The 27829-nt window shown below is 40.1% G+C and overlaps 1 protein-coding gene across 1 annotated transcript; it reads right to left on the reverse strand.

The window, feature by feature from the left end:
- Window positions 1-265: 265 nt before the first annotated feature.
- MCPH1 (microcephalin 1) lies at window positions 266-23992 on the reverse strand. Its single transcript, XM_060272267.1, has 12 exons — window positions 23898-23992; window positions 22771-22862; window positions 22342-22460; window positions 18395-18479; window positions 17562-17676; window positions 15593-15733; window positions 14750-14845; window positions 13271-14170; window positions 9168-9265; window positions 6651-6688; window positions 5612-5774; window positions 266-370 (listed from the first exon to the last, which is right to left on the reverse strand). Exons 1-12 carry the CDS (start codon window positions 23944-23946, stop codon window positions 266-268), a joined length of 2001 nt encoding a protein of 666 aa, XP_060128250.1. The 5' UTR covers window positions 23947-23992.
- Window positions 23993-27829: the final 3837 nt, after the last annotated feature.

A 27829-nucleotide genomic window follows, 5' to 3' on the forward strand; every position in this document is an offset into this window, starting at 1 on the left:
CCACTTGTCAAAAGCCTCTTCACAACATTTCCACTCAGGAATCACACCACAAGGGGTGTTGTCAGCCCCATGTCTGGTGAATGGGGAGGTTTCATTAGAAATGTTACATGACTTGAAAGTTTGAATATTCCCGTACTAACAGGCCTTCGTCGAGAGAAGGTAAAAGGGGGGGGGGGAATTGTCACCATTTGATTGGATATATTGTGAACACACTTCTGTTGTTGATCCATATTCCAAGATAAAAATTGATTTATTTCTGAAAAAGTTAAAAAGTAAATAATGTATTACTTACTGGGGCTGCAGGGAAATCCACAGAGAGTTCATAGGGTTCTTCAGATATCCAGTGGCCATATTCAAGTGACCACAACACCTACAAAGTGATCAAACTATAATTACTATAATTAGTTGTATTCAGAAACTGAAGAGTACTGTAGTCTCTATGAATACGTAGATAAAATAAATCAGAAGTTGAGCAGGCGGCACTATATTGGGGCTCTACTCCCTATGTCAGATTCTGGAAAGCTATGAATTAGACATATAAAACGTATCATGGCAAAGAAAACACGGTGCTATAAATTTTAGTTTACTTAAACTGTTTCTCAGAAGTGATATACTACTGTGCAGTAAGACAAGATGAAAACTTATAAGTTAAGGAAAAACAATAAGGAAAAGCTCAATGAAGGTTAAGGGTTTCCAAGTCGGTCGATATGGGTTGGACCCACAGTGTTATTTCAGGTGTTTGGGATTTGGGGGATTTTTTCTTTCCTTTCCTCCCTCTTTAAACAGACATCCATGCTGCATCACAGACTCCTTTTGATGTGCCCTCAGTCTGAGAAGCAACTTTGCTGCGGTACAAGGCAAACAGCTGTTCAAGAAGCACAACCTCACTACTCTTTTGAAAATGGAAAGCAACTGCCCATGTCTTCAGATCCCGGCCATTGAGCCCAAGCCCTGCTTATTTCTTTTCTAGCACACCGTTGATTCACGACCTCAAGGTGGGCTACAGCATAAGGGGTTAAAACAATACCTTCACTATCAAACAGATAAAACACCACACTTAAAGCAGTCATAGGCAACTCCAAACTTTCTGAAAACCAAGCTACAACTGTGGAATTGAACTCCATCAAACTAAGGTAAAGGCTTGAGGTAAACAAGATTGGCGCCAATTGTACTTCAGCAAGTGAGGTGCCTCCGCAAAGAGGGCCGCTGCAAGAGAATACCAAAGTTGATGTTAAAAAACGAGTCTTGTGGCACTTAAGAGAGCAACAAAGGAAGCACAGCATAGCTTTTCATGCACTACAATCATAAGATGCTGTCTTCTTCTGGCACTGGATGATCATGGAAGCTAAAAGTGCCACACAACCCTTTGTCGCCTTTGCTGCTGACTAAGCCTGCAGTGCTAAACCCACTTACTTGGGAGTAAGCCCCATTGAAATCAGTAGGATTTACTTCACAGTAGACATGGTTACTATTGGGCTGTAACATGGTTGATGTAGGATTGAGCTGGAAAAAGGTTGATGTAGCACAGAAACCAAGCTTGCTTGGCTGTTTCGGACAGATCTGATGAAAAATTCAAATATATCTTATATCGGCTTGCTGAAGTAGGGTGATACAAATACATTGCAACTATGCCACTAGCCCCATGAGACAGAGAAGTAGGGAGAAACAGTGACTTTTATCTGTGCAGCATGAACTGTGAGTAAAAAAGCTACTTTCTTGCTACAGCCCCAAGCATCTACCAAATTTAAAGTGTGTGAGTGGCTCCCCTGGATAGCATGTTTGTGGTTCAGCAGCCTATAACTGTGGGAAAGACCTGGTGGAAGTTAGAAAACCTCCTTTGTGTATGGCCTTTTTTAGCCCTAAAAAGCCATCCACTGGTAGCTGGCGCTCTTTGGGTACAATTCTATATTTACCAAGTTTATTGTTTCTTTTATTTGGCAATCTTGGTTAGAAAAAGGTTTCGAATGCAAAGCACAGTTGTTGATTTATTTTGGCAATCTGGATCAATTCAAAACTGTCTCAAGTTATGGAAATTTAATAAAACTTAAGTTTTTAAAAAAGATGTATTCTCAGCTCCCACACTACATAGGACACACGTGCAAGGATATGAACAAATAGTTTAGGCTTCCTTGCACCAACTGGCCGTCCTTCCTCAGCTGTAACTTGTCTGTAATTACAGTAGCTAACTCCACTGGCAATTTCTGTCTCTCGGTGCTATGCAAAATTAGATAATGTGTGAAACAATAAAACAGACAGCAAAAATCAAAGCCATTCATTGTTAGATCAGTGGTCAGCAGCTGGGGCGTTCATAACAATGATTTAACATGCCCATACCCGGAAGGGCCATTACAAAGAGAGCTGAACAAAAGATCAAAACAAGTGCAGTTGAAAATGGTTCAATGACTTTTTCCACAGGAACAATATGACATCCTCTGTTATGTGTCTCTTTTCCGTCACTAGCCCCTCTTTAAGAAAAAGACTGGGACGTGTTCTGTCACAATTTTTCACCAATAAAATATTTAATGCAATTATTGTCTGGCAAATGAGGGAAGAACATTGCTAACAGCATCCGGTGACTTGCCAAATCTTTGCCGACTCATGGTAAGCCTTCTTAAATCAACAAAGGGGTAGCAGCTCAGAAGCATTAATGGTTGGATGAAAGCCTCTTAATTGTCTCCGAAAGCTCTTGGAGTAATAATGGACCATTTCAAACAAAGCAATAAACCATGGTTTAGTGCTAGGCAAAATGCCTGAGTGAATCTTCTGCTTTCTGCACACCCATGTTGTTTTCCTGAGTGGACAGGGTGACTTTGCTAACATTCGAAGTGACTTTCTCTGCATATAAACCAAAGACCTTGGGTTAGTCTCAAACTCTTGTCCATTTCAAAATATGCTAACTTTAAACCATGGGTTATGAAGCAGGCTTGTTTAATTAAACAGGCATTTGCGATAAACTACAATCCCCGGTTCACACACAACAAGCAGAAATAAGGAGAAAGTGAAATTAAATACTAGCTCCATCACCAAATTCTTGGAGCCTTTCCCAGGCTTCTTTCCCCCCTGTTCCTGCACCTCAAGCCCTCTTCCAGTTTATCCTGCCCAAATGCCAGATTATTTTATTTGAGAAGTTTACAATGCACGGTACACATGACACACAAGATATCCAGGTCAATTTGAACACTGCTAATGGAAAGACCATCACTGAGAAAAGAAGATACTTCTGATTCAGAAACATCTAGCCAGATACCATTTCTTTCAGCATGGTTTCAGAAAATATGATCCATTTGGCACAGAAATCCCTTGGCATTAAATGACTTCCTGTTTCTGCAGCTGTATTTGAGTCCTTCCCAATCTTGGGACAGTGGGGCTTCAGTTACCTTTTTCTTACGATCTATTTTTCTTAAAATAACTATGTAGAGTTTGAATACTAGTTTACCATTCTTTTGAATGTCTGTGTTTCATCCCATTAGATTTTAAAATAATGTAGAAAAATTATGTAAACCCCTCGCTGTTATTTCTGGAGTTTATTTTTAGGCTGATTTAATGCTGAAAGCAACTCCTATACAGTGAATTGAAAATCTAGATTGAGGTGGGGAATCCTTCAGCCTAGCAGGCCAGATCCTTATCTGTCCCAACCCTGTGGGCCAACTTTGACGAGTGAGCAGGATGACCCACCTGTCAATGACCTCATGCCATTATGATGTCAGAGGATTGACGCCCATTCATCTGACAAAATCCCTTGTGCAGCACTTTCCAAGTGCCCAACAGCCAGTAGTACTGCAGTTCCCAAGAGCCTTTGCCAGCCCTGTCTTCCTGTGCCAAGCATAGGGCTAGCAAAGCTGATTTCGGCAGGGATCAGCTGCACAATCAAGTTCCCCAAGGGAAACTTGGCCATACAAGTTGACTCCACAGGCTTTAACAGCAACTTCATCCCTGCTTTCTGGAAAGACCAGCTGCATGGTCGAGTTCCCCATAGAGAAGTTAATTGCATGGCTCAGGGGTGGCCAACTTCCAGGAGACTGCAATCTACTTGCAGAGTTATAAACTGGAGGTGATCTACCCCCATTGTATTGGGGTTCAGGTCAAAGTTCAGAGGGGAAATAAATGCCACATTTTATCGGGGTTCAGCTTTTTTAGAAAGGGGTGGAGGATAAAAACTTCAGTTGGGGGGGGATGCCTAACTTTCAGGGGTAAGGGGATTACTTGCTCACCAAAATATCGCTGCAAAAACTACGTTCTTCGTTCCACGGAACAGGATAAAATGCAGGGAGGGGAGAGGGGGTGGGTCCGGGCGCTCTTAGATAGAATTAAAGGAAAAGGAGCCCACAATCAACTGCAGCCTCCTGGGGAACGACCAGTCGATCCCTATTGGCCTGTTGGACATCCCTGGCATAGCTGATCCAGCCTGCTCTGCACCTGACATCACATGTGCTGGGTCAAATTTGGCCCGCAAGTTGGAGGTACCCCACCCCAATCTAGATGAATAAAGCACATACTCATGGTATGTAAATACCATGATACATTGTAAATAGGTAGCAGTTGGTGGGGTGGGGTGGGGTGGGGACTGCAGAAGGCAGTGGGGGCAAGCTTCTGCTGAGGGGAAAGGTTTTTCACTGTTTTTCTTGGATTTAAAACAATGTAATGTTCATGTGGCCTTGGTAAACATTCTCCATATCCAGATTGGCCTTCAAGGGTCTTAGAAATTATTATTATTATATTGGATCATTCTGGAGACATTAACACACACCAGTGCATTCCTCAAACTCGGCCCTCCAGATGTTTTGAGACTACAATTCCCATCATCCCTGACCACTGGTCCTGCTAGCTAGGGATCATGGGAGTTGTAGGCCAAAAACATCTGGAGGGCAGAGTTTGATGAAGCCTGGTTTAATATGTATGTTCAGTTCAATGTTCACCAAACCATCTGCAGATGTTCAGCAAAAGTTGTAGTACTGGATAACATCCAGAAAATGGCAAACAGAAATCTGTTTGTACAATGGAGCTTTCTCATCTCCCCCTCCCCCTTGTAATGTCAGTCCTGAGGGTTGGGGGAATGATATGATATGATGCATGATATGGGATATGCGACAGAGAGCTGCAGCTGTGGGTGTATGTGGAAATTAGAGGCCTCATCCCTTTTACTCACACAAGGGGCTCCTCCCCAATGTAATAATCTAGCAACAGTCATCAATTACCACATGGGTGGAATCAGTTATTGCTTTAGTTCTGTTTCTTGATTACTTACTAACAACAGAAAGCAAACATCCATCCTAAATTTAATTTCCCTTTGGATTGGGGTGCAGGGTGGCCTGAATCCTTTGATCTCTTCTGCATTCCACCCAACTCCATGCCTGCAGTTTGGGTTTGCTTTGGGGGGGGGATTCTCAATGGGAACATTGTACATTGACAGAATGCAAAAGAAATGTGGAAATAACAGTGCTTAAGTTCAGAAGTTTGTATGCATTGCCTTATGTATGACTGTTGCAAAACCTGAAGCTATCCTGATCATCAGCACACCTGAAAAGGAGGATTATGTGTTCATTTAGAACTAGCTAAAAATAGTTAAGGAAAGAGAAGAAACAATGCATGGATGGTCAGTCATATTACTTACCCATTCGTAACACAGAATCCAACAGCCGCGAGCAATTCCCATCAATATGTTTAAAGTACGACGGGAGCTCCCTGCAATCACATGGCTTGTATTGTCACACACTTCATCTGAAAACAGAAAGCCTCCCAACTTCTTCACCACCTGAACAACCACATTCTGCTTCCTTAAAAGAGAGATGGAGAGAAGTCCATAATACAAGTTAATATAACACAGAGATATATCCATAAGAAGCAAAGCATTTCAGATACCACCACTAGACAGAATGGAAAGGGCAACTTTGTCAGATGCTCTTTGCTAGGTACATGGAGAAATCTTTCTGCGCATCCGCATATTATGGCAGCTGCCCTCAAAATCTGGTTTATTTGTAGCATCCCTTAGAAAATAGCATTTGTTCTATAGTACCCGTTGCACAAAAGTAACTAAAATAGATTTGTTATGGTGTGTTTTGAAAACAATAAGAAAACTACATCCAACGTCAGAGCCCAAGGACCAAAAGTTAGACTCTGTGTCTACTTAACTTTCAACTTTCTAATCACAACATGTTATATTTTCTAACGGTAGCTTTGCTAGTTATAGCTTGGTGTGCTCAACTCTATACGTGGTATCCAGCTAAACAATTCCACTAGCACAAGCATTTCTGGTTGTATAACGCAACTCCACCCCTTCCCCAGATGCCTTGTGAATCCGTTCTGGAGGATCCAGGGAAGAAGTTGTTCTCTGGTGTTTCTGCTAGCAGAACTGTTTAGTTGAATGCTGCCCTATTATTCCTACTGTAGTCAACCAAATGTTGTCATTTAAGTTACATAGTCCTGCAATACTAGTTCTATCATGCTGCCATTATGATCCAATGAAGAGTAAATATGCGAAGAAGGACAGCACTTAAGTTGAGTGTGACAGGAGAATGATGGAAGGTAAGAGGAACTAGCGTTCCACTGACCTGCCTCACATGTTTACACTTCACTGGCTTGTAACACTTGCCTGGGCCTACAAACCGAAGATATACGCAGGCAGGAATGTCATCAAAATATCTTGTACTTACTCAGAAGGCATGCTTGTCATGACCAATGTTCTTGGTGGCTACAGAGTTAAGGAAGGAAAGAAGGAAGAGCATGTCAAACAAGTATGAAACATTTCCACCCAGAGTTATAGCTATCAACCTTCCACTGAAGACACAAAGATGTACCGTAAATCATACAAAGATTAAAGTCTCCCCTTACTGGTTTATATAGTACCATAGATGAAGGTTATGCCAGAAGTAAAAGCGAGATTTTATTTTGTTTTCTGTTCACACAGAAGCAAGTCTTTTCTAAACAAATTAATCAAATCTGTGGCCATTTGGTGTCAAGATGGCATCAAACACACAGTAGAGTGAATTTGCCCCCCCCCTCACTGCTCCTACATCACTGAAAGGACCTAGGACGGGGCTGTGGGATCATGCCGGCTAGCTTCACACTCCCGCTGCCAATGCACACGCTTGGGCACACCCTGTTAGCTCTGAGTTTTGTGGTCATTCTGTGGCTATTCTGAATACATAGCGCTTATTCACGTGTCGGGAATTCCTGAATGGCCCAGAATTCCCTGCTTTGTTGGTCAGCAGGGGTCACGGCCACAGCATGCACTGATGGAGAGAGAGCAGTGCTAGCCACACCCGCTCTCATGTGTACAGCATGTAATGAGGGTTGTGTGAATACCCCCAATATGAAAATACTATGTACAGTATGTTACAAGAATAAGAGGATTCTTGGTTATTCATTTTAATGGCCAGGATTCTTTAATACTGGGGAAGATGTAGCTTTGGACATGAAGTCTGCTGACCCTGAACTTGCCTCCACTGCTAAATAAATAAATAAATAAATAAATAAATAATAATGTGTTATTTATACCCCATTTATACTGGGTTTCCCCAGCTACTCTGGACAGCTTCCAACAAAATATTAAAATACAATAGTCCTACAGAGGTGATGTAACCATTACCTAATTTGAACATCCTTGATTAATCATATTAAGTTTCGCTGTGCTCAAATGTGCAAGACACACCAGGTGATTTTATTATTTCAGAGCAACATGTCAGTATTAGCCAATTTTTTTCATTTAGATAAGTGAACAGATTGAAGCATTGGACAGATAAATTCAATCTCTCTCTCTATCTCTCTCTCTCCCCTACTGAAGTATATTAAAGAACACATTAGCAAATCCACAACAAATTACTGGTACAGTGCTAAGCAAAAGAGATCCACTTTGTTAATAGGAGATGCACACACATGCAAGCAGAGGCACAGGCAAAGGGTTGCTCAAGCCCCACACCCTCTCTGAACCACATCAGAGACTTTGGAAAAGTACTTTGATTCCTGTATTTGTACATGGAACGGAGCAACACTGAAAAGAACACTTTAAGCTGCCAACTACTCAAAAATTAACAGCCATTTAATAATTTGTTTGTACCCATTGACTATAAGTGGGACCTGTAATAAAGTGGCAGTGTAAAGTCTTCCTCCTCAGTGCACCAGTCTGTTGGACATACCCTCCAACATGACACTTTGTTCCAATTTCCTTCCACCTAGTTCTCCATCATTCCTCTCCCCACAAAGTCAGTGGCAACTAAGCATGCTGACTGGGAAGCTTTTTCATAATTCCCCCCCCTCTTGTGCGATATAAGTGACATTCACTCTTGAACTTGGAAAATATAGAAAATATTTATATAGGAATATATATATATGACATATAAAATATATCATAATATATAATGCATCTACCTACCTACCTACCTACCTAGATAGATAGATAGATAAAATAATAGAATAGAATTGTAGAGTTGGAAAATTATCCATTGGTACCCCACCCTTCAAAATAAAATGTTTCCAAGGCAGCTTAAAATACAGACTATAATAAAACCATTAAAAGGAACATAATAAAATACATCAAGGCAGAATGCTTTTCAAACCAAATTTAAGAGCCATCAAGCATTGATTCCCACACTTGTTGAGTGCCAACAAGACGGGAGCCAAAATGGGGCCACCACAGAGAAAAGAGGGAGGTATCAACATGCTTGAGGGAACCATTAAATATAATTATATATTTTTACTAAATTAGGAGGCAACACTCCCCCCAGCCCCCCAACAAGAAACAGCCTTATGAGGATAAGTATGTGCTGTGCCATAGCTATGAAATGTTGAGTTTCATCTGAAAAAGAGCAGAGCAGAATCCACGTTCTGTTGGGAAGGAATGGCTTTCTGGAACTCTGAACAGGAACACTTCTGTAGGAATACACGGCACCATTTTGCTGCATGCCCCACTGATAAGGCTCAATCATAAAAAGCCTTGCTGTTGATTCCCTGATTTAATCCCCCTCACCATGGAGAGGGCAGGGAAGAAAGGAACAATACTGGCACCTCCCCATCCCCAGCCCCCCGTGAGGCAAATATCAGGTGGATGGGTGATTTAGATTAAGAATGCTATGCTATGCTCTCCAGAGCTTTATCCCTGTAATGCACTTCCTATATGCATATTTCCATGCATACTGTGTGTGTTCCTTGATATTCTGACTAGGCACACTCACCTTTTTGAGTCTCCCAGTACTCATTAATTTCTCACTAGGCTCATTCACTTGGTCACATGAACTATCTTTGACATCGCCCATGGACAAATTGTTACCACCTAGAAACGAAGGTCATTCAAAACAGCAGTAAATAATCTGGAAAAGGAGTAAGATTAGATGCAGCACTGTACATAAAAAAGCAATTTTTGTAGAATGGACATTTTTCAAAATGCGACTGATGGACTGTTTCAAGCTATGTAGAATTAAATGCCATGCTATTACAAACTTTCTGTTTGCACCAGCTTTTCAAAGATCACCCACCCTCCCTCCCTCCCATGCTGTTCTGGGGGTTCTCCCACCCCCCCAGGCAATTTCAAGGGGTGAAGGGGTGCAGAGGAGGGCAGGGCTTCCATACAGGGCTCCTTAGGTGAATCCCACCCTGGATCTCCCTCCAAACAAATGGGGTTTCCCCATATTATCTAAATTATTTTCAACTTGGAACTATACAGTCTACTATTTTCAGCACAAAATATTTGAAACAAATAGGTGAATCCATTGCTGTCGGTTAAAATGTGGCAAGTTTAATAATGTCATTAATGATAATTATATTTAAATATAATTTAGATTGTTTACAGTACAATCCTATTTATGTCTACTCAGAAGCAACCTCCCCCCTTCGAGCTCATATGGACTTACTTCCAGGTGAGTGTGCATAGAACTGCAGCCTTAATATTGTCTTTTACTTTGCTATATAGCCATTATTTGGTATCTGCAGTATTCATTTAGTACAAGCACGCTTTCATAAAGCAATTGCGAACTTTTTCAAATAATTTTATCCTGTACATTCACCCACAATTCCAGTATTCCACAATGGTGATATTCAAGACACCTGTCATCTTTTAATACCAGCGATGATACTAGATAAAAATGAAATATGAACTTCGATTGTATGCATTTTTCTCTTGGCAAAAAAGTAAGTTTCAGAGCTACTGATATTAAATCTGTGTTTGCAACAATTAGGATAAAGTACAGACTGACATCATTGAAGTCTTCAAGAAGTTCTAGTCCCTAAACAAAGTTACTTTGTGACTTTTATGAGCCAGATTGTGGGAGGACGTAGGTACAAAACCTTAATTTTGCTAGATTTTTTTACCATACAGATTCATGCTTCCTAAGGGCCAAGACCCTTTTAGAGTACGGTAAGCTCCAGATCTATATACTGTGTTCCTCCTGTATTCTTTGGATTCTAGCCATAGTATTTATTGCCTAGATATCAAGTTTAATTTTTACCCTTGCCGATTATGAATGTACATGCATTCAGCTGCCCACTAATTCAGGAAACTGTATCATTTGAGGTGAAATGTTTACGACTTTGTAACCAGCGGTTATAGAAACTCCCTGAACATACATTAATGGATTTTCAGGAGTCTACAAATACATCACCGGGGCCTACTGTAAACTTTACTTGGACACCCAGCAGAGAAAGCTTCTAGTTAGCATACTTTACTGGAGAAGTATTAAGTTTTTAAAAGAGTCTTGTAATATAGGGTGGTAGAAAATATCTCTTTCAAAATGGAACTAGGCTGGGTCTTACGCAGAACATGGTCAAGTCCTGGGTTGCATGAAGAGGATTGCTACAATGTTCAGGAACCAAGGCTTTTGGGGGGCTTTGTAGAGCAGGAAGTGAGAAAGCCAAGCTTTACTGACTAATAGAAACTCAGCTAATAGTTTTCTGACTAATAGAAACTCACTTTGCACTTCATTCTTGATATAGCAACTTCCATGTGCAACCCCCATGAATGTTTTTATTACCGCTCACCTTGTGAGCTTGAAACGAGGACAGAATGGGAGATTAACCCTAAATACGAGAGATTTAGATCATCTCGAATATTGGTCTTCAGGCCTGATCCAAGGAGGGTCACAATATATGGCAAACTATTAATAAATGGGTCCCCAAATGCATGTTTGGGTTAAAGTTGAATCCTGAGTCTGAAATGGTTGAAGATTCACAATCTAGAAGTTCTAGGACATAAATGATGCTCTAATACGGATAGTGGAAATAGTAGCACTTATCAACAGCATTTGATAGCAGCAGTATGACACTTGGTATGGATTTCTTACTTATCTTTTGAACAATATCCAAAGGGGTAGATATCTTAGTTTGCTGCTACATAACAACAGTCTTGCTGCACCTTAAAAATGAACAAATTATGGCACATGCTTTTGTGGGCTCGAGACTATTTTTATATCTGGGTGACATTTCTATATTTTCACAAGACTGAAAGATTTCTACCCTATACTTGCATATGTTTAAGGGGACTCGGCCTGCAAAAGCTTATGCCATATTCTATTTCCTCATCTTCAAGGTGCCAAAGACAATGACAACTCCAAACAGAACCATCTGACAGAGATCCAAATAGCTGCAGATACATGTATGATTAACAACCTTTCTATAGTTCCCTGAGCTGCCTGAAAAAGCTGCAGCAAAGTGATGGAGCCATGGTGAATCCATAGAAGTGTCTGGTTATATGCATAGGGCTCTGGTTTACTAAGCTATGCATGCCTGAGCTAAATACCCACAAGGAGGGGCTGTGGGACAACCCCCTCCCATACAGTTTAGACGTTAGTAAGGCAGCATTGTTATTTTCTCCATGCAATGATCAAATTATTCACTCCAAATGTGAGATTTGAATTCTGGATGATCGTTGACTTCAGAAATCAACACAACATGGTTTACTTAGAACTTGGAACTATACAGTCTACTAGTATACAGAAAATAGTAGACTGTATAGTTCCATGATTGTAAAGTAATCTTTCATTATAGCCTAAGCAAGTTTTCTCAGAAGTAAATTCCACCGGCGCCAGTGAAGTATATTTCTTAAACTGGCAATCCCATATAAACATACTTGGGAGCAAGACCCACTGAACTGAGCAACACTTGTAATAAATAGAAGACGCTGACTTTTTTTTTAAAGCTTGCTCTTTACTAGAATAAATGAATTATTTTACATTTAGTACATTCTTAAATCACTATCTACGTCACAGAAACTGAGAGACAAAAGCAATAGACAAACCTGCTTTAAGAATCAATGAATTTTTGCTGACAATCTGAAATTATATTCATTACATATGCTACATTTTTAATAATCATACTCATACATTTTTAATCTGTGTTCAGGGGTTCTTTTTAAAAATTCAATTCACAAAACACATTTAACTGCATATGATTCATTTTCACCAGTTTACCCCCACTTTCACTTGACTAAACAAGACTTCCCATACACAAGAGTGTATATGCACTATACATTGTATTTTGCTTGAAATTACAGAAGTGTGCAAGCCCTAAACATTAAATCCTATTTAACATAAAACACATAACCACAAAACAATTTCCAGGCACTCACCCAAGCATCAAGTGCTTAAAATCTCAGCAATTCAATGAACAACTCAATGTGCATTGCAAGAATTACATTCTTACAATAATATAATATGCAGTAAATAATATACTTAGGAAGTCAAATACTGAAGATTCCCCAGGATTTATATATCTTTAAAACAATGATACCAGCCAAATTTGGTACAGCAATTCTGATTTCTACCATCCAAGAACTCTTGGTAGCATTAGATTTCATAAGAACCTCACGGAACCTGCAGAAAGCTCCAGGGGCATGATACTGATTCATCCAAATCCTGTCCCCTTTTTTGTTGGAGGATCCACAGGCCCTATTTCTGTGTTAGAGCTGAACTACCGGGCTAGTGGGGGGTGGGGTTGATTTAAAAAACAAGGTCCACACCACACACGATGAGGTTACAAACCATTTATGGAGTACTATCAAAAAGCCTCTTATTCTCACTCCATTTGTTTTCCAAATCTAGGCCTCCAAAAAGTATTTTCTGCTGCAGTTTTCCCCACTCTAGGCCTCTAAAAAGTATTTTCTGCTGCAGTTTTCCCCACTCAAAATATTGTTACCATGTATACAGAAGTCTTCTTCCACCAGTATGTGTTCTCAACAACAAATCTCTCTCAATCTACACTTCAGAATGAAGATTCTCAAATGCTTTTAAGTAGCTTACGGGGTTTTCCCTCTGGATGTTCATGTCTTTCTCAAGTTCAAGTAACTTACCAGTTGTGGGAAAGCATCTATTTATACTGGGTGTAGAAATCTTTTCCTGGATGCTGGGCTTTGGAAGACAGTCTGGGGTCTCTTCAGTGTCTCCTTTTTTCCTTTTTGACATGCACTTTAAAGTTTCACTTTCTTTATTCCAAGCGAGTACAGAAAGCATGCTGTCACTATTTGTAGTATTCTCATTAATCTCAGCCACCCTTTCCCTCTTTTTACTTGACCCTTGCAACACTGGCTCAGGACTCTGTGATTTCTCCAGGTATTGAAAAGGAAGGCTAAATCTACTTTTAGTCTTAGTACAGTTAGAAGGTGAAAAATAATCTTCAAAAGAAGTATCTTGGTCTTTAGCACACTTAACAGGAGTGAGGACTGATTTCAAGAAGTCATTCTGAGAATCACTCTTACGTGATCTCCTCCTCAGTTTCCTTGGCTTTCTGCCAGTGGAAGAACATTCAGTTACCAGAGAAAGACTTTGATTAACTGAAGGTAGCTCACTTTCTGAATTTATGTGACAGTTGCTGCTACTTTCAGCAAATTCCAAGTGGTCCAGTTTTTCTGAAGACAGTCTGTGGTCATTGTGTGTCTGGAAAAGGTGACTTCCAGTCTTAGCTGTAAAGCAATCCTTAATTTCACTGTGTTTCTCTGCAGAGGACATTTCAACTTTTGCCATTGTGGGAAGCAAGCCATCTTCCAAGCAAAATGTATTTCTTAAATGTTTGCCGCTAGATTCTTTCGGAGTTGTGTGTTTGGAGCCACCTGTGTAAACTGGAGAACTCCCTAGCACTTCTCCAGCTCCTTCAACTTCAGGCACACATTTGCTAGATTCCTTTTTCATCTTCTTGCTTTTAGAATTTCCAAAAAAGTTAGTGAAACTTGAGTTTAAATCGTCACTGCTCTCTCCTACAAGGAGAAAGCAATTAACATTGCATTAAAAGCAGAAAAAACCAGCATCAATGATGATTCAAAGAAATTGGCGCAACGCTATTCAGTCATTTTTGCTAGAGGCTTTAATCCCCACTGACTTCAGCTGATGGTTGGGTGGGCAAGGTCTGGTGAATATGGCCCTGTGAGCAAAATTGCACCCTCTGGCAACAAGTAACTTGTGCCTGGTTAAATCCTGTACAGTAATTATTTTGTATCAGTGAAGTTTTGAACAAGGCAAGAGACTTAAAAAGTCATACTTTTATGTTTACAATTAGAAATATTAGAGCATCAAGAATTGCCCCCTCATAACTGAGAAAAGTCTATTTCAACAGCTCTCTTCAGTAAAACATCCAGGCAATCCTTAACCTTTGTATGACTATAGCATCATAAACACCATGTTCACTGATGCAAGCCTTGAAAGAGGCCACATATCCAATTTAATCTCATATGCATCGTTAAAACATCTTATTTATAATATGCTATCTAACATGAGAACATATTTTATATTTATGTTTTAATTTTTACACAATACTAGAAGTCCCGCCCCCCTTTTACCTGATGACAATGCGCAAGCTGAACTGGTAGAAACAAGAACTGATTCATGCATTGCTGGATTAGAACTAGCGTCAGATCCCTGAGCCATCTGTGAAGCTAAAAGTGCAAATAATTAGCTAAGTAACTCATAGATTCAATTTTTGTATTTCAATACATGTTAAGGTTCAGAATAAATAAATTTATTAAATACTAATGTGTTGATACAGACACAATATACTACTATATAGTACTATATTTACAAGCCTTTTAGAAATTCAAATTAGTTTTAAATATTTTAGACGTGCTAAGTGTTCAATGTTTAATAGTCATAAAGATACTGAGAGACTTGTATCTATTCAATGAAGGATTGTTAACAGCTTAAAGGTGTTCTTAAATCTAGATCTGACAGGCAGAATATTCCCCACACTTCTACTTGCTTCTGATTTTTGATATTGCAGAAAAGGAGAAAACATGAAAAGAGTCTATTTATGATTAAAATAAATACAAATGTGCTAGTTTAGAACAAAAAAGTAACATATTCTTGGGTCAAGGAAAACTTTCACATCCCATCACAACACTTAGGCTAAAGCTTAATGCAACTTTTCTCATACTTATCTATATTATGAGGAAAGTGAACAAGGCTTCAATATGTATGGGTTTAGAGAACATGCGCATGAATAAGCTGCAAAACTTAAGACATCCAACTCAGGTGTTTTACACAACATAACAAAATATATCAGTATGTTTCCAGCACTATAGTCTGGTTCAGAGCAAAATACTGGCAAAATGGTGACAATGCCCAGAAAGTAAAAAAGTAAAATAATTTTTGCCCTTTCACAAATCACAAGCAACGTAGAATCATACCCGTAGGGGAAAGATTTTCTCTTTTCTCCTTCATTTCTTTTATCCTTTTCTCCATTGCACTGCACATATTCTTTATTTTACTTGCTGGGCTGTAGACTAATGAACCATCATCTTCAAATAACAAAACTGGTGTATCTGGCTCTAAAAGGCGAATTATAAGGAGGATTCAGTATTCAATGGCAATATTCAATGTAACATTTTGAAAAGCTAATTTTATACAAGGGATCCCTTCAATAGCTACAGGTTTTGAGCAAGTTTCCAAAAACTTTCCAAGCATATCCAAACAAGTGGGAAACACAACTAGAATGCTGCAGTGTATCTTCACCTCCTAACAGTATCGCTCTGGTTCAAGGTTCTAGCCAATCAGCTATAGCCTCCTATAGGCCATGACATTCACTCAATTCAATATTCAATTCATGACAGATTCAGTCACAGTTAGGGATCATGGGAGTTGGAGGCCAAAAACATCTGGAGGGCTGAGTTTGAGGAAGCCTGCAATACAATATAGGGATATGAGGTGGCATAAGCAACACATGCTAACCCCACAATTTCCTGGTCCTATCTTCTTCTGCAAATACTTTTGCCACTGCTAAAGAAACTATGCAAATTTTATCTGCTAATAAATGTTTTACTTAAAACTTACTGATCAATCAGGCAGAGCCCGGGGGAGGGGGGGGGGAGAAAATGCACATGGAAGCTAGATGCTGGATTCCCTATTATGTGTAGCTAACTTTGGCCTATGTATTACAGCTAATCCATGCAAAGAAAACTATATATAGATTGCTGTGGCTAGATTTTTTAAGTCCAGACTTTTTAAAAAGGCACTAATTCTCGAGAAACCCTAACAGAAAATATTATTCCGAACGTAAGTTATCTGATTTATAATATCCTATAGAATTCCACAGTATGGAAAAGCTGAGTGTCTAACATGGGTAGCAGTAAGGAAGGTTGGATATCTGGGTCACATTACCCTTGTAGAAAAACTTTGTGGAGTGTCTGTCAAAGACTGCTCCCTTTCTTGCTCAAAGTTGGTTCTGAATGTGGGTGAAGCACATGTACTTTATTGTAGCTTACTGATTCCAGGAAATAATAGTAATAATAGTAATCAAAATAATTTATTTATACCCCACCCATCTGGGTTTCCCCAGCCACTCTGGGAGGCTCCCAACAGAACAATGGGGTTGGAGACGCTCCTTCAGTTATACTGGGCTGAGTCCACTTTGAATTATGCTCGGAAACGTACTGGGAGCCAATGTAGGTCTTTCAGGACCGGTGTTATATGATCTCAGCGGCCACTCCCAGTCACCAGTCTACCTGCCACATTCTGGATTAGTTGTAGTTTCCGGGTCACCTTCAAAGGTAGCCCCACGTAGAGCGCATTGCAGTAGTCCAAGCGGGAGATAACTAGAGCATGCACCACTCTGGCAAGACAGTATGCGGGCAGGTAGGGTCTCAGCCTGTGTACCAGATGGAGCTGGTAAACAGCTGTCCTAGACACAAAAATATATCCAGCCAAAGATAGAAGTGCAGAGGAGGCTAGCCCAGAACAGAGACTAGAACTACGTATGACAGCTGAGCACGCCCGAGTTTCTCCTTTCGAACCAGAGATTGCAAAGTGGGAAATCAAAGGATTCGGAGCACATTGACCCCAAATCCCTCCTTTAACAGGCCATTGGGGATTTGAGAAAGTTGTAGAGAAACAAGTTTGTGGAAAATCTTTTTGCTCCTGTTCCTCTTTCCTCCACAAATGATCAATCAGTAGGGAAAGACAATAAAGAGGAAGCAAAATAGTGAAGGAAGACATTTGCCTTCTCCCTTCTCTTGGTTTATCTGACCCTACAAATTTCACTAGAGCCTCCACTTCTTGATATTAGTTTCAAACACAATTGAAAAACCATTCCTTAAGACATCCTCAAGTTTTGGAAAATAAAATTCCTTTTCAGTGCATTAGAACAGGTTTTATACTTGCCTATTGCTGCTTTTTGTATAGCTAACTCTTTAGTCAAAACATCAATCCTTTTTTGTAGTCTCCTGTCATTTTCTGGAGTTTTTCTAACAATGTCTTTGGGCTGCATGCATTTGTGCTATGAAACAACAACAACAAAATATTTAAAGCATTCATAAATCTAAGAAATAATACTTCTTTCACATTTCTCACAGGACATGGGAATATAGAAATACAGTATATAAGGTATAATATATTTCCACCAATCCCCAAGCCACAGCACAGCCGCCAAAACATTCCTACCCATATCTAGCAGTCTCAGTCTTGTCAGCATGTGTGCACTGGTTTCTTGCTATAAGTATGCAATTTCAAAACTGCAGGAACACTGCATGAACAGCTTTTTTATTTTATTTTAAGGAGATACACTCTTGGAAATCTACATGAAGCCTGCTGAGTAAGATAAACTGAAACACTCCAAAGGGTGGGTTTTGTACAAAACCCTTACTGACCTATAATAATAATTTAAAAAACAGGCTACAGACATTTTGGCTTCATATGAGAAATTGAGTGACCCACCATAAATTTATGGAGGCAAAAGGAAGGTTTGGGGGGGCAGCTGATAACTGCAATGTTAATAACAAACATTACCAAATAATTTACTCAGGGTGCAAGGCTAGAATGTTAGTAAACACCCCTAACTGAACCCCAGGTCACTTATAGGTAAGTTGGACTTTGGAACACCTGTGCTAAATTTTAAGCATTCAATCCACCTTTCAGAGGACCAAAGATTAATTAGGATCAATTTGAAATAAAAACTAAAGGTTACATTCAAGACCATTAGGAAGCTATATACATACCTTTTTAATAAATTGAGGTAACCCTTCATTAGTATTTATTGCAGGATATAGTGACTCATCAACATGTGCTCCAGCTTCTCGGCATCTGAACAAAACAAAACAAAAATGAATTCATATATATCTTTAGTGTAAAATGTGGTTGCAAAGCCACAGCTGGCCACAGCCCCTAGAGGGTATCTGCTCCGAAGGGTAGGGCTCGAACCTCGGAAGATGGTGGATTCTCTTTTATTGGAGTTTTTTAAACATAGGATAAGATGCCCATCTGTCAGGGATTCTTTAGCTGTGATTCCTGCATTGAACTAGATGACCCTTTGAATCTCTTCCAAGTCTACAATTCTATAGTCTACTTCTCATCTGTTCCTTCCATCATATCTAAGATCCCTTAGAGTTATATTTTTTTCTAGAAAGCTCAGGTCACCAAATGAACCACTCGCCTGCTTGTAAAAGGGACGTTTAATATGCTACAATTTCTATTTATATTCATTAGAATGAAGATAGAGCACAAAGCTGTAAAATAAACTAGTAATTTAGGCACTGGATAGGAAGGACAGGGGTCACATTCCTTAGTTTTGCTGGCACCCAGAGTTCAAGACAAAGCCCTTCTGGCAAGGCTTAAATGTCAGTCACTCTGTTTTATGTTCAAAGTGAGCATCCTTGGTCTCTCCTATTATTTTGAAACCACAAGCACTGGGATTTCAATGAGAGAACATACACTGTTTCTAATACTTACATTTTTATTAGTTATTTCTTCAGTCCTGAAAACTCAGGAATATAAAATTGCCAGTTACCAACAGCTAACCTCTTGCTAACATACATGGCTGTAGCTTCCCTATCTGTGAGCATGCCAAAAAGTTTCAATCCTTTATGTCATGCCTAATCTAGTCAAACCAACCAAGACAAATTTGAAAATCCACACACAGCAGGCAGTAACAGAAAGCAAACCAAATATTTGCAATGTGGTCTAACAGATACATTTCTTCCCAGCTACTATGCCTTTATCTACAACCTCTCCTAGGAATCCATAGATCTGTTACAGAAGCTTCAGAGATTATGGACTTTATATATATAAATTGCAAGCTATGATCTGTGCAAGTTCAAAAAACTAATTTTCACATGAAAGTGTTTTCAGTGTAAGCATTTCATTATGGATCAAATGGCCTTGACACGTATTTTCTAAGAACACACTGGGTCAATATTTCTCACTAAAAGCAGGTATGCATTTTCAGTATCTATATAACAGGAATAAATCTTATGATAAGAGTTTGTGAACTGAATTTTGTGTGATGAATGATGTGAACACTTCACAGAGCATTTGAACTGCCAGTTTTCTAATAATGGGCTTAAACTGTTACTGTGTTACTCTGTAGCACTGTTGTCCAATCTGCACTCCAAGAAATTCTAGGGTTTTTCTAAAGCCTATTTATAAGAAAGATCTGTCCTCCATTGCCAAACTTTACTCATCATATGATGATGTTACCAACAAACTCATTTAGACACTATAGGTGAAACTGTACTACTTATGAAAAAGGGGGTGGTATCAAGATGCTTGGAAAAATTCTAAGCTTTGTATACATACAAGGACTATTTTAGTGAGAGAGATCTCAAACAACATGAAGACAGAATATGCTGAATAACTTCTTTTGGGGAAGATCCTGGCTGGATCTCCGAATAAGAGCACTTCACAACTGTAATGCTTTGTTGTGGGTCCTTCCAGGTTCAAGGCAAAACATTCTGCCTCCTGAGACAGACCAGCAGCTATCACTGCCACCCCTAGGGCACCAACCTCCTCCTGATTTCGCTGCTGTGGCTTTCCAATACCATCTGATGTAGGGTCTTTCTATAGTAAAATGGCTTTGCAGATTGCCTGTACTGCTTTTCCACAGCAGCAAGTAATGTTTAGAGTTTAGCAATACTAAACTGTTAGTTTACTATTGTTAAACATTAAGCATCCACAGGAATTCAGCATTGCACTAAGGCTATCATTCCATCACAGCATTTAGGCTTGTCAGGGGAAATGATACTCCTTCTCCTCCCCTTGCACACTGTGCTGGGAGTTCTCCAGAACCCCCACCCAAGCCAATTTTGGAGGGAGGAGAGGGGAAAGCCCCATTATGAAAGTCGAAGTTCTTGCATAGGACTTCTGCTAACAGAGCTTATTAGTTTAATCCAACCCAGTACAGTATTTGTATTGCCACAGCAAAACAGAAATGGCAAGGGCTACTGGGAGGGCTGATCCTGAAGGGATCTAAACTGCAGGTTACTGCTGGTTGTTTTCAAATAACATCAGTTCTCCAAGGCAACAGTGTTTCAATTAATGTTCTAATATTTTCATGTTTCAATTATGTCAGAACTTATTATGAACTTCCCTGAAAACTTGTGTTGATTAGGTAATCAATAAACTTTATAAATAAACAAGCTCACCCACTGCCCTGGTAGAACTGAGAGCACATCTTCAACTACGCCAGAGAATACTCTGCAACAGGGGTGTTCCATAACAAAAAAAGTTAACACAGAAAAGTGTTCCCCTTCAGGTAGGAAGTTTGAAAATCCCTGATTTGCTATCTCTTGATATAAATTTCATATTACGAATTTATGAGAAAGCAGCAAAAAAAGTTAAGTAGCTGAACAATGCACTTCTAGTGACACCTAGTGATCTTGCAGTTGTAAAACATGTACATATAAATCTACCCCAGACATCTGGTATATTTTACTAATGAAGTTGAAAATGTATACAGTCATGAAAACATTTGCCAGATTGCATCGGTGCGCCACAAAATTAAATTTTAATACAGTACTCAGCTGATCAAAGCAAATACTACAGACAGCTAATTTTGACATTCCTTGCTTTTTCTTGTTCTTTTCCCAAAACTCAATATGCCTGAAGCGTTAATGAAGAAGTCTTCATTAATGTCACAGCCAACAAAGCTTTGGCTATCACACATTGTCGCCAGCAGTTGTTGCTTGCAACCATTTTATTCAAATATGCAATTTTTTTTGACATCCACACTGATGCTACTAGCATTCTGCTTTCAGTATTTCCCCCTTCATACCCTGGAGATTGGCCAGTTGCCTCTGAAACAAAAGGTTCAGTTTGCAGGTGTTCATGTACCCATTTCTGTTACTTGCACTACAGTAGTCTCAATGGGTAGGGCTGCCTTTTTTCAGCTATGTCTGATATACCAACTTTGGCTTTTCCAGGACAGGGATTGCCAGGCCATGATGATTCATGCATTGGTAACCTCAAGACTTGGTTGTATTCAACTAATTTTAACACAGAGTAGACTGTTGATGGGCACAAACTACCAGCAGCCCATAACTCCTTTCCTTAAAAGCTCGCACTGGCTGCCAATATATTACTGGGCTAAGTTCAAGGTTGATTGTATTAATTTACAAGGCCATTAACAACTTGGGTCCAGGATACCTCAAAAACCACCTGATTTCTTATATCCCTGCCAGATCACTGAGGTCTTCAAGGGAGTCACTGTTCCTGGTCATCCATGTCTCAGATAGCATTGTGGGCTCAACTCTGTGAAACCCCTCCCAGCTGATATGAGATATACCTTGCAGCCTGCTGAACTTGGTGCACTTGGTGAAGACCTTTCTATTTCTGTTGACATTTTAAGTGTGTTGTATTATACTTAACTAGGAAATTTATGGGTTTTTTTAACCCATGTTTTTTGTTTGCTTTAAATGCCACTTTATATGGCTGATGAACTGTTTCACTGATTAAAAAAATTCTTCTAGTAGCACCTTAGAGACCAAGTTTGTCAACTCATACCAATGACAAACTTAGTTGGTCTCTAAGGTGCTGCTCGAAGGGATTTTTTAAATTTTGTTTAGACTACGGCAGACCAACACGGCTACCTACCTGTTTTACTGATTGTTCTTCAAATTGCTTTGTGACCATCTATGATGAAAAGCAGTCTACAGATACTGGCAGTACTTACCTTTCAACCCAAAGCACTGATACTAGTTTAATCCTAGCCTTCTGAGCTCTGTTCCATGTGGAGGAGAGTCCTTCTTTAAAGATTACGTGAGTCACTTGCTTGTTGAAAGTCTTAGAAACCTATAGAACATAAGAACATAAAGTATCTCCCTATAAGTTGTACTGAAAAGCAATACATTATGACACACCACTTTACTAGGTAAGCAGATAATGTGCAGCTTTAAAAAATGTGTCAATTATTAACACATTTGATTTAGGCAGAAAAAAGCTGATAAATTCTAAAGTGCTTTGCTATACACCTTGGCCACAGTCCAACACACAGAGGAGTGTGGTTAAATTCATTGATATTCTTAGCTAGCAACATTTGTTACAATGTGTAACCAATTGTTACACTTACAATCATTTTGCTTTCTTCAAAAGAATAACTTACTTTTGCTCCCATATCAATAAGTTGTTGAGTAAAAACTTTAGAGTAGTTTTCTGTTCTGCTGGATGACCATACTTCAACATAGGCTACAACACCTATAAAGGAATAAAAAAAGGAGAAAGATCTAAATAGTAGGAAATGTTGAATAATCTTTGGATTGCCACTTTTAGGGTCCAGTGTCAGGATTGCGTCAGTTAATTCCCACTTTACAACATACAGTATTCATATAGTTCTTCTTACTCACTGCCTTGTGGAACATCCTTGAGAGATGAAAAAAGTAAGGAGTAAACCCAACGCAAATCTAGAGGAGTGCCTAAGATGGTTGCATGGCATCTTGTATGCCTCCTTCTGGCAACTCCTACAGCCAAGCTACGGCCAAATGTATTGCTCTGCTTTCCTTTGAACCACGTAAGTGAGGCCAACAGTGGGGTCTCCTCATGTGGGCAACCCAGGTGTGTGTGTGTGTGTGTGTGTGTGTGTGTATATATATATATATATATATAATCCATCCTTTTAAACTGTGTGTGGGGAGTGCATAGTTTGTTACTATGTCATGCATTTTTGGGGGGTGTTTTTAGCTTGTTCTTCAGATGCTGGGCTGTATAGAAAATTAATAAATCACCACCACTCTGTAGCTAAGGAAGTAACAACATTGTACAAAAAGGAAGGTATATTCAGTACTGTTTAAAATGGGGATTTATTATTTTTAAGCCCTTTAAGAAACTGGGTACACAGCATGCGGCCTGTTACTTTATACAGTCAGCCATGGAAAACGAGCAGGGGGGCTGAGCGGAGGGGCTACTAAGCTTGAGGTAAAAAAACATTTCTAGTGAGCCCCCAAGGGTCAACTTCACGCACATGCCTTAGGAAGAAGCGGGTGGGCGAGTGCCAGGGAGACAAAAGAGGCTGCAACCCCCGCGCGCCCCTGCCCGTGAGTCGGCCTCCTTCGTAGGCCCAGCTTTCGCCCCAAGCTAGAAAAAGTCCTCTGCCTGAGGGACCCCCGCTCCCCGTCGACTAAAAAGGGCAGACCCCGCCCTCCTTTGCCCGCACATGTTGGGAAAGCGCTCCAGAGGCTCCCCCATCCCCACTGGGAGGCCTGACAGGAGGCTGCCTCTCCGCCGGGCCGGTACCTGTCAAGACAGGCCGGGCACAACGCGGCGGGCCGTCCATGAACTCCATGAGAAAGGCAGCAGCTGAGGCGTTCAAAAGAAACCGCCGTGGGCTGCAGGGGCATGCGCACTGAGCATGCCTTTCTCTCGTCCCTTTCTTCCGGTTCCCTCCCTCCTTCCCTCCTCCTCTCTTCCGGGGACGCTCTTGCTTCACGGAAGCCATAGAGAGAAAGTAAAAGTGGGAGTGGGCTTTCCCACTATGAGCGTCATAAAGTACGAAGAAAGTTCTAAAGCGGGGTATCGTTCAGGGAGCTGAAAAGCAATGGAAAGCAGGGAGCTCTTACAAATGCTTAGGTCACGTTTTGGAGACGTCCCCACCATGGGTTTGTTTATTTGGTTTGTTCTTGGGGTTGCTTTTGCTTTTTCTCCCCGGTTTTGAGCTGCAGGAAAAGCCAGACGTTTGACTGCTGTCAAAGATGTGTGTGCGTGTGCCGGATTTACGTATAAGCTAAAGAAGCTATAGTTTAGGGCCCCACTCTCTTGGGGACCCCGAAAAAATTTAAAGGAAAAATAAACTGGATGTACACTTCCAAAATATAAGATAAAAAAAACAAATAGAATAAAACCTACACACAGCAACAGTGTTTTGTGTTGTGTAGGCTCCTATGATGCAAGTAATGGGCCCCACCTGCTAGCCTGCTCCCTAAAATACCGCATATAAAGTAAGGTTACCAGAGGTACCCGTTTCCCGGGGACAGTCCCCAGATTTACAAATCAGTCCCCTGACAAAATCCATCTATTTAGTAGGAAGTTGAAAAGTGTCCCCGGATTCATTGAAAAAAATCTGGTAACCTTAATATAAAGGGTTCCATTACCTTCAGTAGCTTAGGGTCTCGTCAAACCTAAACCCGGTCCTGATTTTAATAGAAATTGGGCAGCCCGAGTTCTCTGCATACAGTGCTTGGGCGTCGTGTCTCTTAGGTTGCCACCTTGGGCACAACTTGCCCGTGACTCCACCAATAATAATAATAATAAAAATAATAATTTATACCCCACCCATCTGGCCGGGTTTCCCCAGCCACTCTGGGCAGCTTCCAACAAAATATTAAAATACAGAAATCCACCAAACATTAAAATAGTAATAATAACAACAACAACAACAACAACAACAACAACAATAATAATAATAATAATAATAATAATTTATTATTTATACCCCGCCCATCTGGCTGGGTTTCCCCAGCCACTCTGGGCGGCTTCCAACAGAAAAATAAAATACAATAATGGATTAAACATTAAAAGCTTCCCTAAACAGGGCTGCCAAACGCAGACAGGCATGTTTTGTGTGCGAACTTGCCTAAGATGGGGATGCCCGGTCGTGGTCCTTATAACACAACCATGCTTGGGAATAAGCCTCATCGAATTCACTGGAGTCTCACCTAAGGAAATGCAAATTTTTATTTTTATTTTGTATTTTATGTGTTTTTATTTTGTACTTTTCTAGTTTATGCATTTCACTGATTTTATACATTTCACTAATTTTACAATCATTTTGACATTTCAAAACTTGACTTCCTCCTCTTTCTGCAGTTCCTTAAATTTATTTTTAATATCTTCCGCATATCCGAATTAAGTTAATTTTCTCATTTATTCATCTTCTTTAAATATACACTCTTATAAAACTGCAAGTTATTACAATAATCCTGCCAATGTTTTTTATCTGTTTATATAATTTATCTGTAAATAGTCAACAAATAATTTCCATTCTTTCATTTAAAAAATGGCTATCTTGATTTCTTATTGTTCCGGTAAGTTTCACAATTTTTGCATATTCCATAAGATCAGTCCCCATACAAAATCCATTAAAGTTGAAAAGTGTTTCCGGATTCATTGAAAAAAATCTGCTAATCTTAAAATAAGACTTAAGGTGTGACTGTAAGATTAAAAATTAAATGCATCGTCACTTTTTTATGTATCATGAGTTGTGCTGATGGCTAGTGGGGACAGACTTTGGAAATATAACACCCTGAGCAAAGACAGAATTTGGCACCCTTGCACAAAAATATTTCTTATTTCCACAGTAATTCTTTTTGGTATTGTTGCTTTTTAATGGATCTTCTCAGTAGGTACCTGTATAAATATAGGTATTATTATTGTTTTGCACCTCAGCTCAGTCCCCTGTACATGGGAACCACCTGCATCACCCTAAATCTGGTGCTGTGTGCCCAAATCCCTTCTGATTCCTGGATCCAGCAAGGATTTAATTCCTGAAATAGCCAGGCTAGGTTCTCAGTGAGGCAATGGCCTATATGGGTCATTAACAGAAAGGAAGTAGCTTTGTGCCGGAAAACAAATGGCTGGCCTCCTTCCTTCAACTGGCTGGTAGTTAGGAAGACAAAAGCCAGAGTTGAGTCGTGCGTGGCGCTGTGGTCTAAACCACTGAGCCTCTTGAGCTTGCCAATTGGAAGAAACCCTGCAATGGGGTGAGCTCCCGTTGCTCTGTCCCAGCTCCTGCCAACCTAGCAGTTCGAAAACACGCCAGTGCAATTAAATAAATAAGTAAACGGTGTTTCTGTGCGCTCTGGTTTCCATCACGGTGTTCTGTTGTGCCAGAAGCGGTTTAGTCATGTTGGCCACATGACCCAGAAAGCTGTCTGTGGACAAACGCTAGCTCCCTCGGCCTGAAAGCGAGATGAGCGCCGCAACCCCAGAGTTGCCTTTGACTGGACTTAACCATCCAGGGGTCTTTTACTTTTAGTGAGCTAGAAGCAGGTGGCAGGTGGAAATCTGTGCTGGAATCTAAGGCTATGGTTGTCAGAGAAGCAAGACCTTGCGGTGTTGACTATGAGCCCCTCCATCGGAGGCTCAGATTGTGTGTGTGTGTGTGAATAAGCCATATATCCTACAGACACCGCAGTCTCCGCTGTCCCTCATTCTGAGGAAACCGAACCCTGGCTAAGTGCCTGGAATCCCTGGAGCTCAGAAACCTGGGAGTGATGCCGAGAACCAGTATAGAACTACATGGGCTAAGGATTCAACTCGAGATAAGGCATTGTCCTATGTTCCTACAGATAAGATGGTGTTGGAAATACCAATGTTACTTTGTTCAAATGAGCTCATGGATATGAGAAACTATCATACTGTTGGCCCACCTAGTTCAGTGTTGTATATTTTAAAATTAGCTGGAAACAGCTCTTCCAAGGTCTTGCATCAGGTGCCTTTCCTTCCTTTGTTTCTTAAAATGTGGAGACACTGAGACTGCCCTATGGGGCCTTAGGCAAATTCTAAATCCAGCAGGTGTTGAAGGGGGTTCTGCATGCCAAAGGTAGCTTTCATAACATCTAACAACACTGGCACAACATCATGTTAGACCAGTATATCTGTGGATGGTATCCTATTCTAAGCTCTCAGAACAAATGTTAGGATCACACATTGGAATATTAGACAATGCTGGAAACTCTGAAAATGAAAACTTCAGCGGATCTGCATTTGGTTTAAGAAATGGCAGATACAAGAAGCATATTTATGCAAGCTGAGCACCATGTTGCGGCAAGAGTAATTTCTAGCCATTTTAAAACGAGGCTCTGCACAGTAGATGGCACTATAGTGCAAGAATTGCAAGTACTTTTTAACATTCTCCAGCAAAAGCATCTAGCATCCGTTCCTGAAGGTGCTTTATTTATCCATCTAATTTTATTGCAAGTATGTAATGCGCACATGGGGAATGCCAATAATGTAGTATCCCAACTGTTGCTTTATAGTTCCTCTTGTGAATGTTATCTATAAATGGGATAGTGTAAAGTCACTTACAAAATACAAAAATCAAGTGGCAAAGGGACGTTTGTCTCTTCCATCTTGTAGGACGGAGAAGGTTTTCTTCCGAAAGAATATATATAATTTCTGCCTACAATGAGTGGTCAAAAAGATGTTGCATGAACTTGCCAGGTGCGTGT

Source organism: Zootoca vivipara, chromosome 3, assembly GCF_963506605.1.
Source record: "Zootoca vivipara chromosome 3, rZooViv1.1, whole genome shotgun sequence".
NCBI classification, from domain to species: Eukaryota; Metazoa; Chordata; class Lepidosauria; order Squamata; family Lacertidae; genus Zootoca; species Zootoca vivipara.

Coding starts and splice junctions, on each gene's coding strand:
- MCPH1 (XM_060272267.1), bottom strand. CDS start 23,946: ATGGAGTTCATGGACGGCCCGCCGCGTTGTGCCCGGCCTGTCTTGACA. Junction 22,863..23,897: donor TGCCCGGCCTGTCTTGACAG/GTACCGGCCCGG, acceptor ATTCCTTTATAG/GTGTTGTAGCCTATGTTGAA. Junction 17,677..18,394: donor TACCTCAATTTATTAAAAAG/GTATGTATATAG, acceptor GTTGTTTCATAG/CACAAATGCATGCAGCCCAA.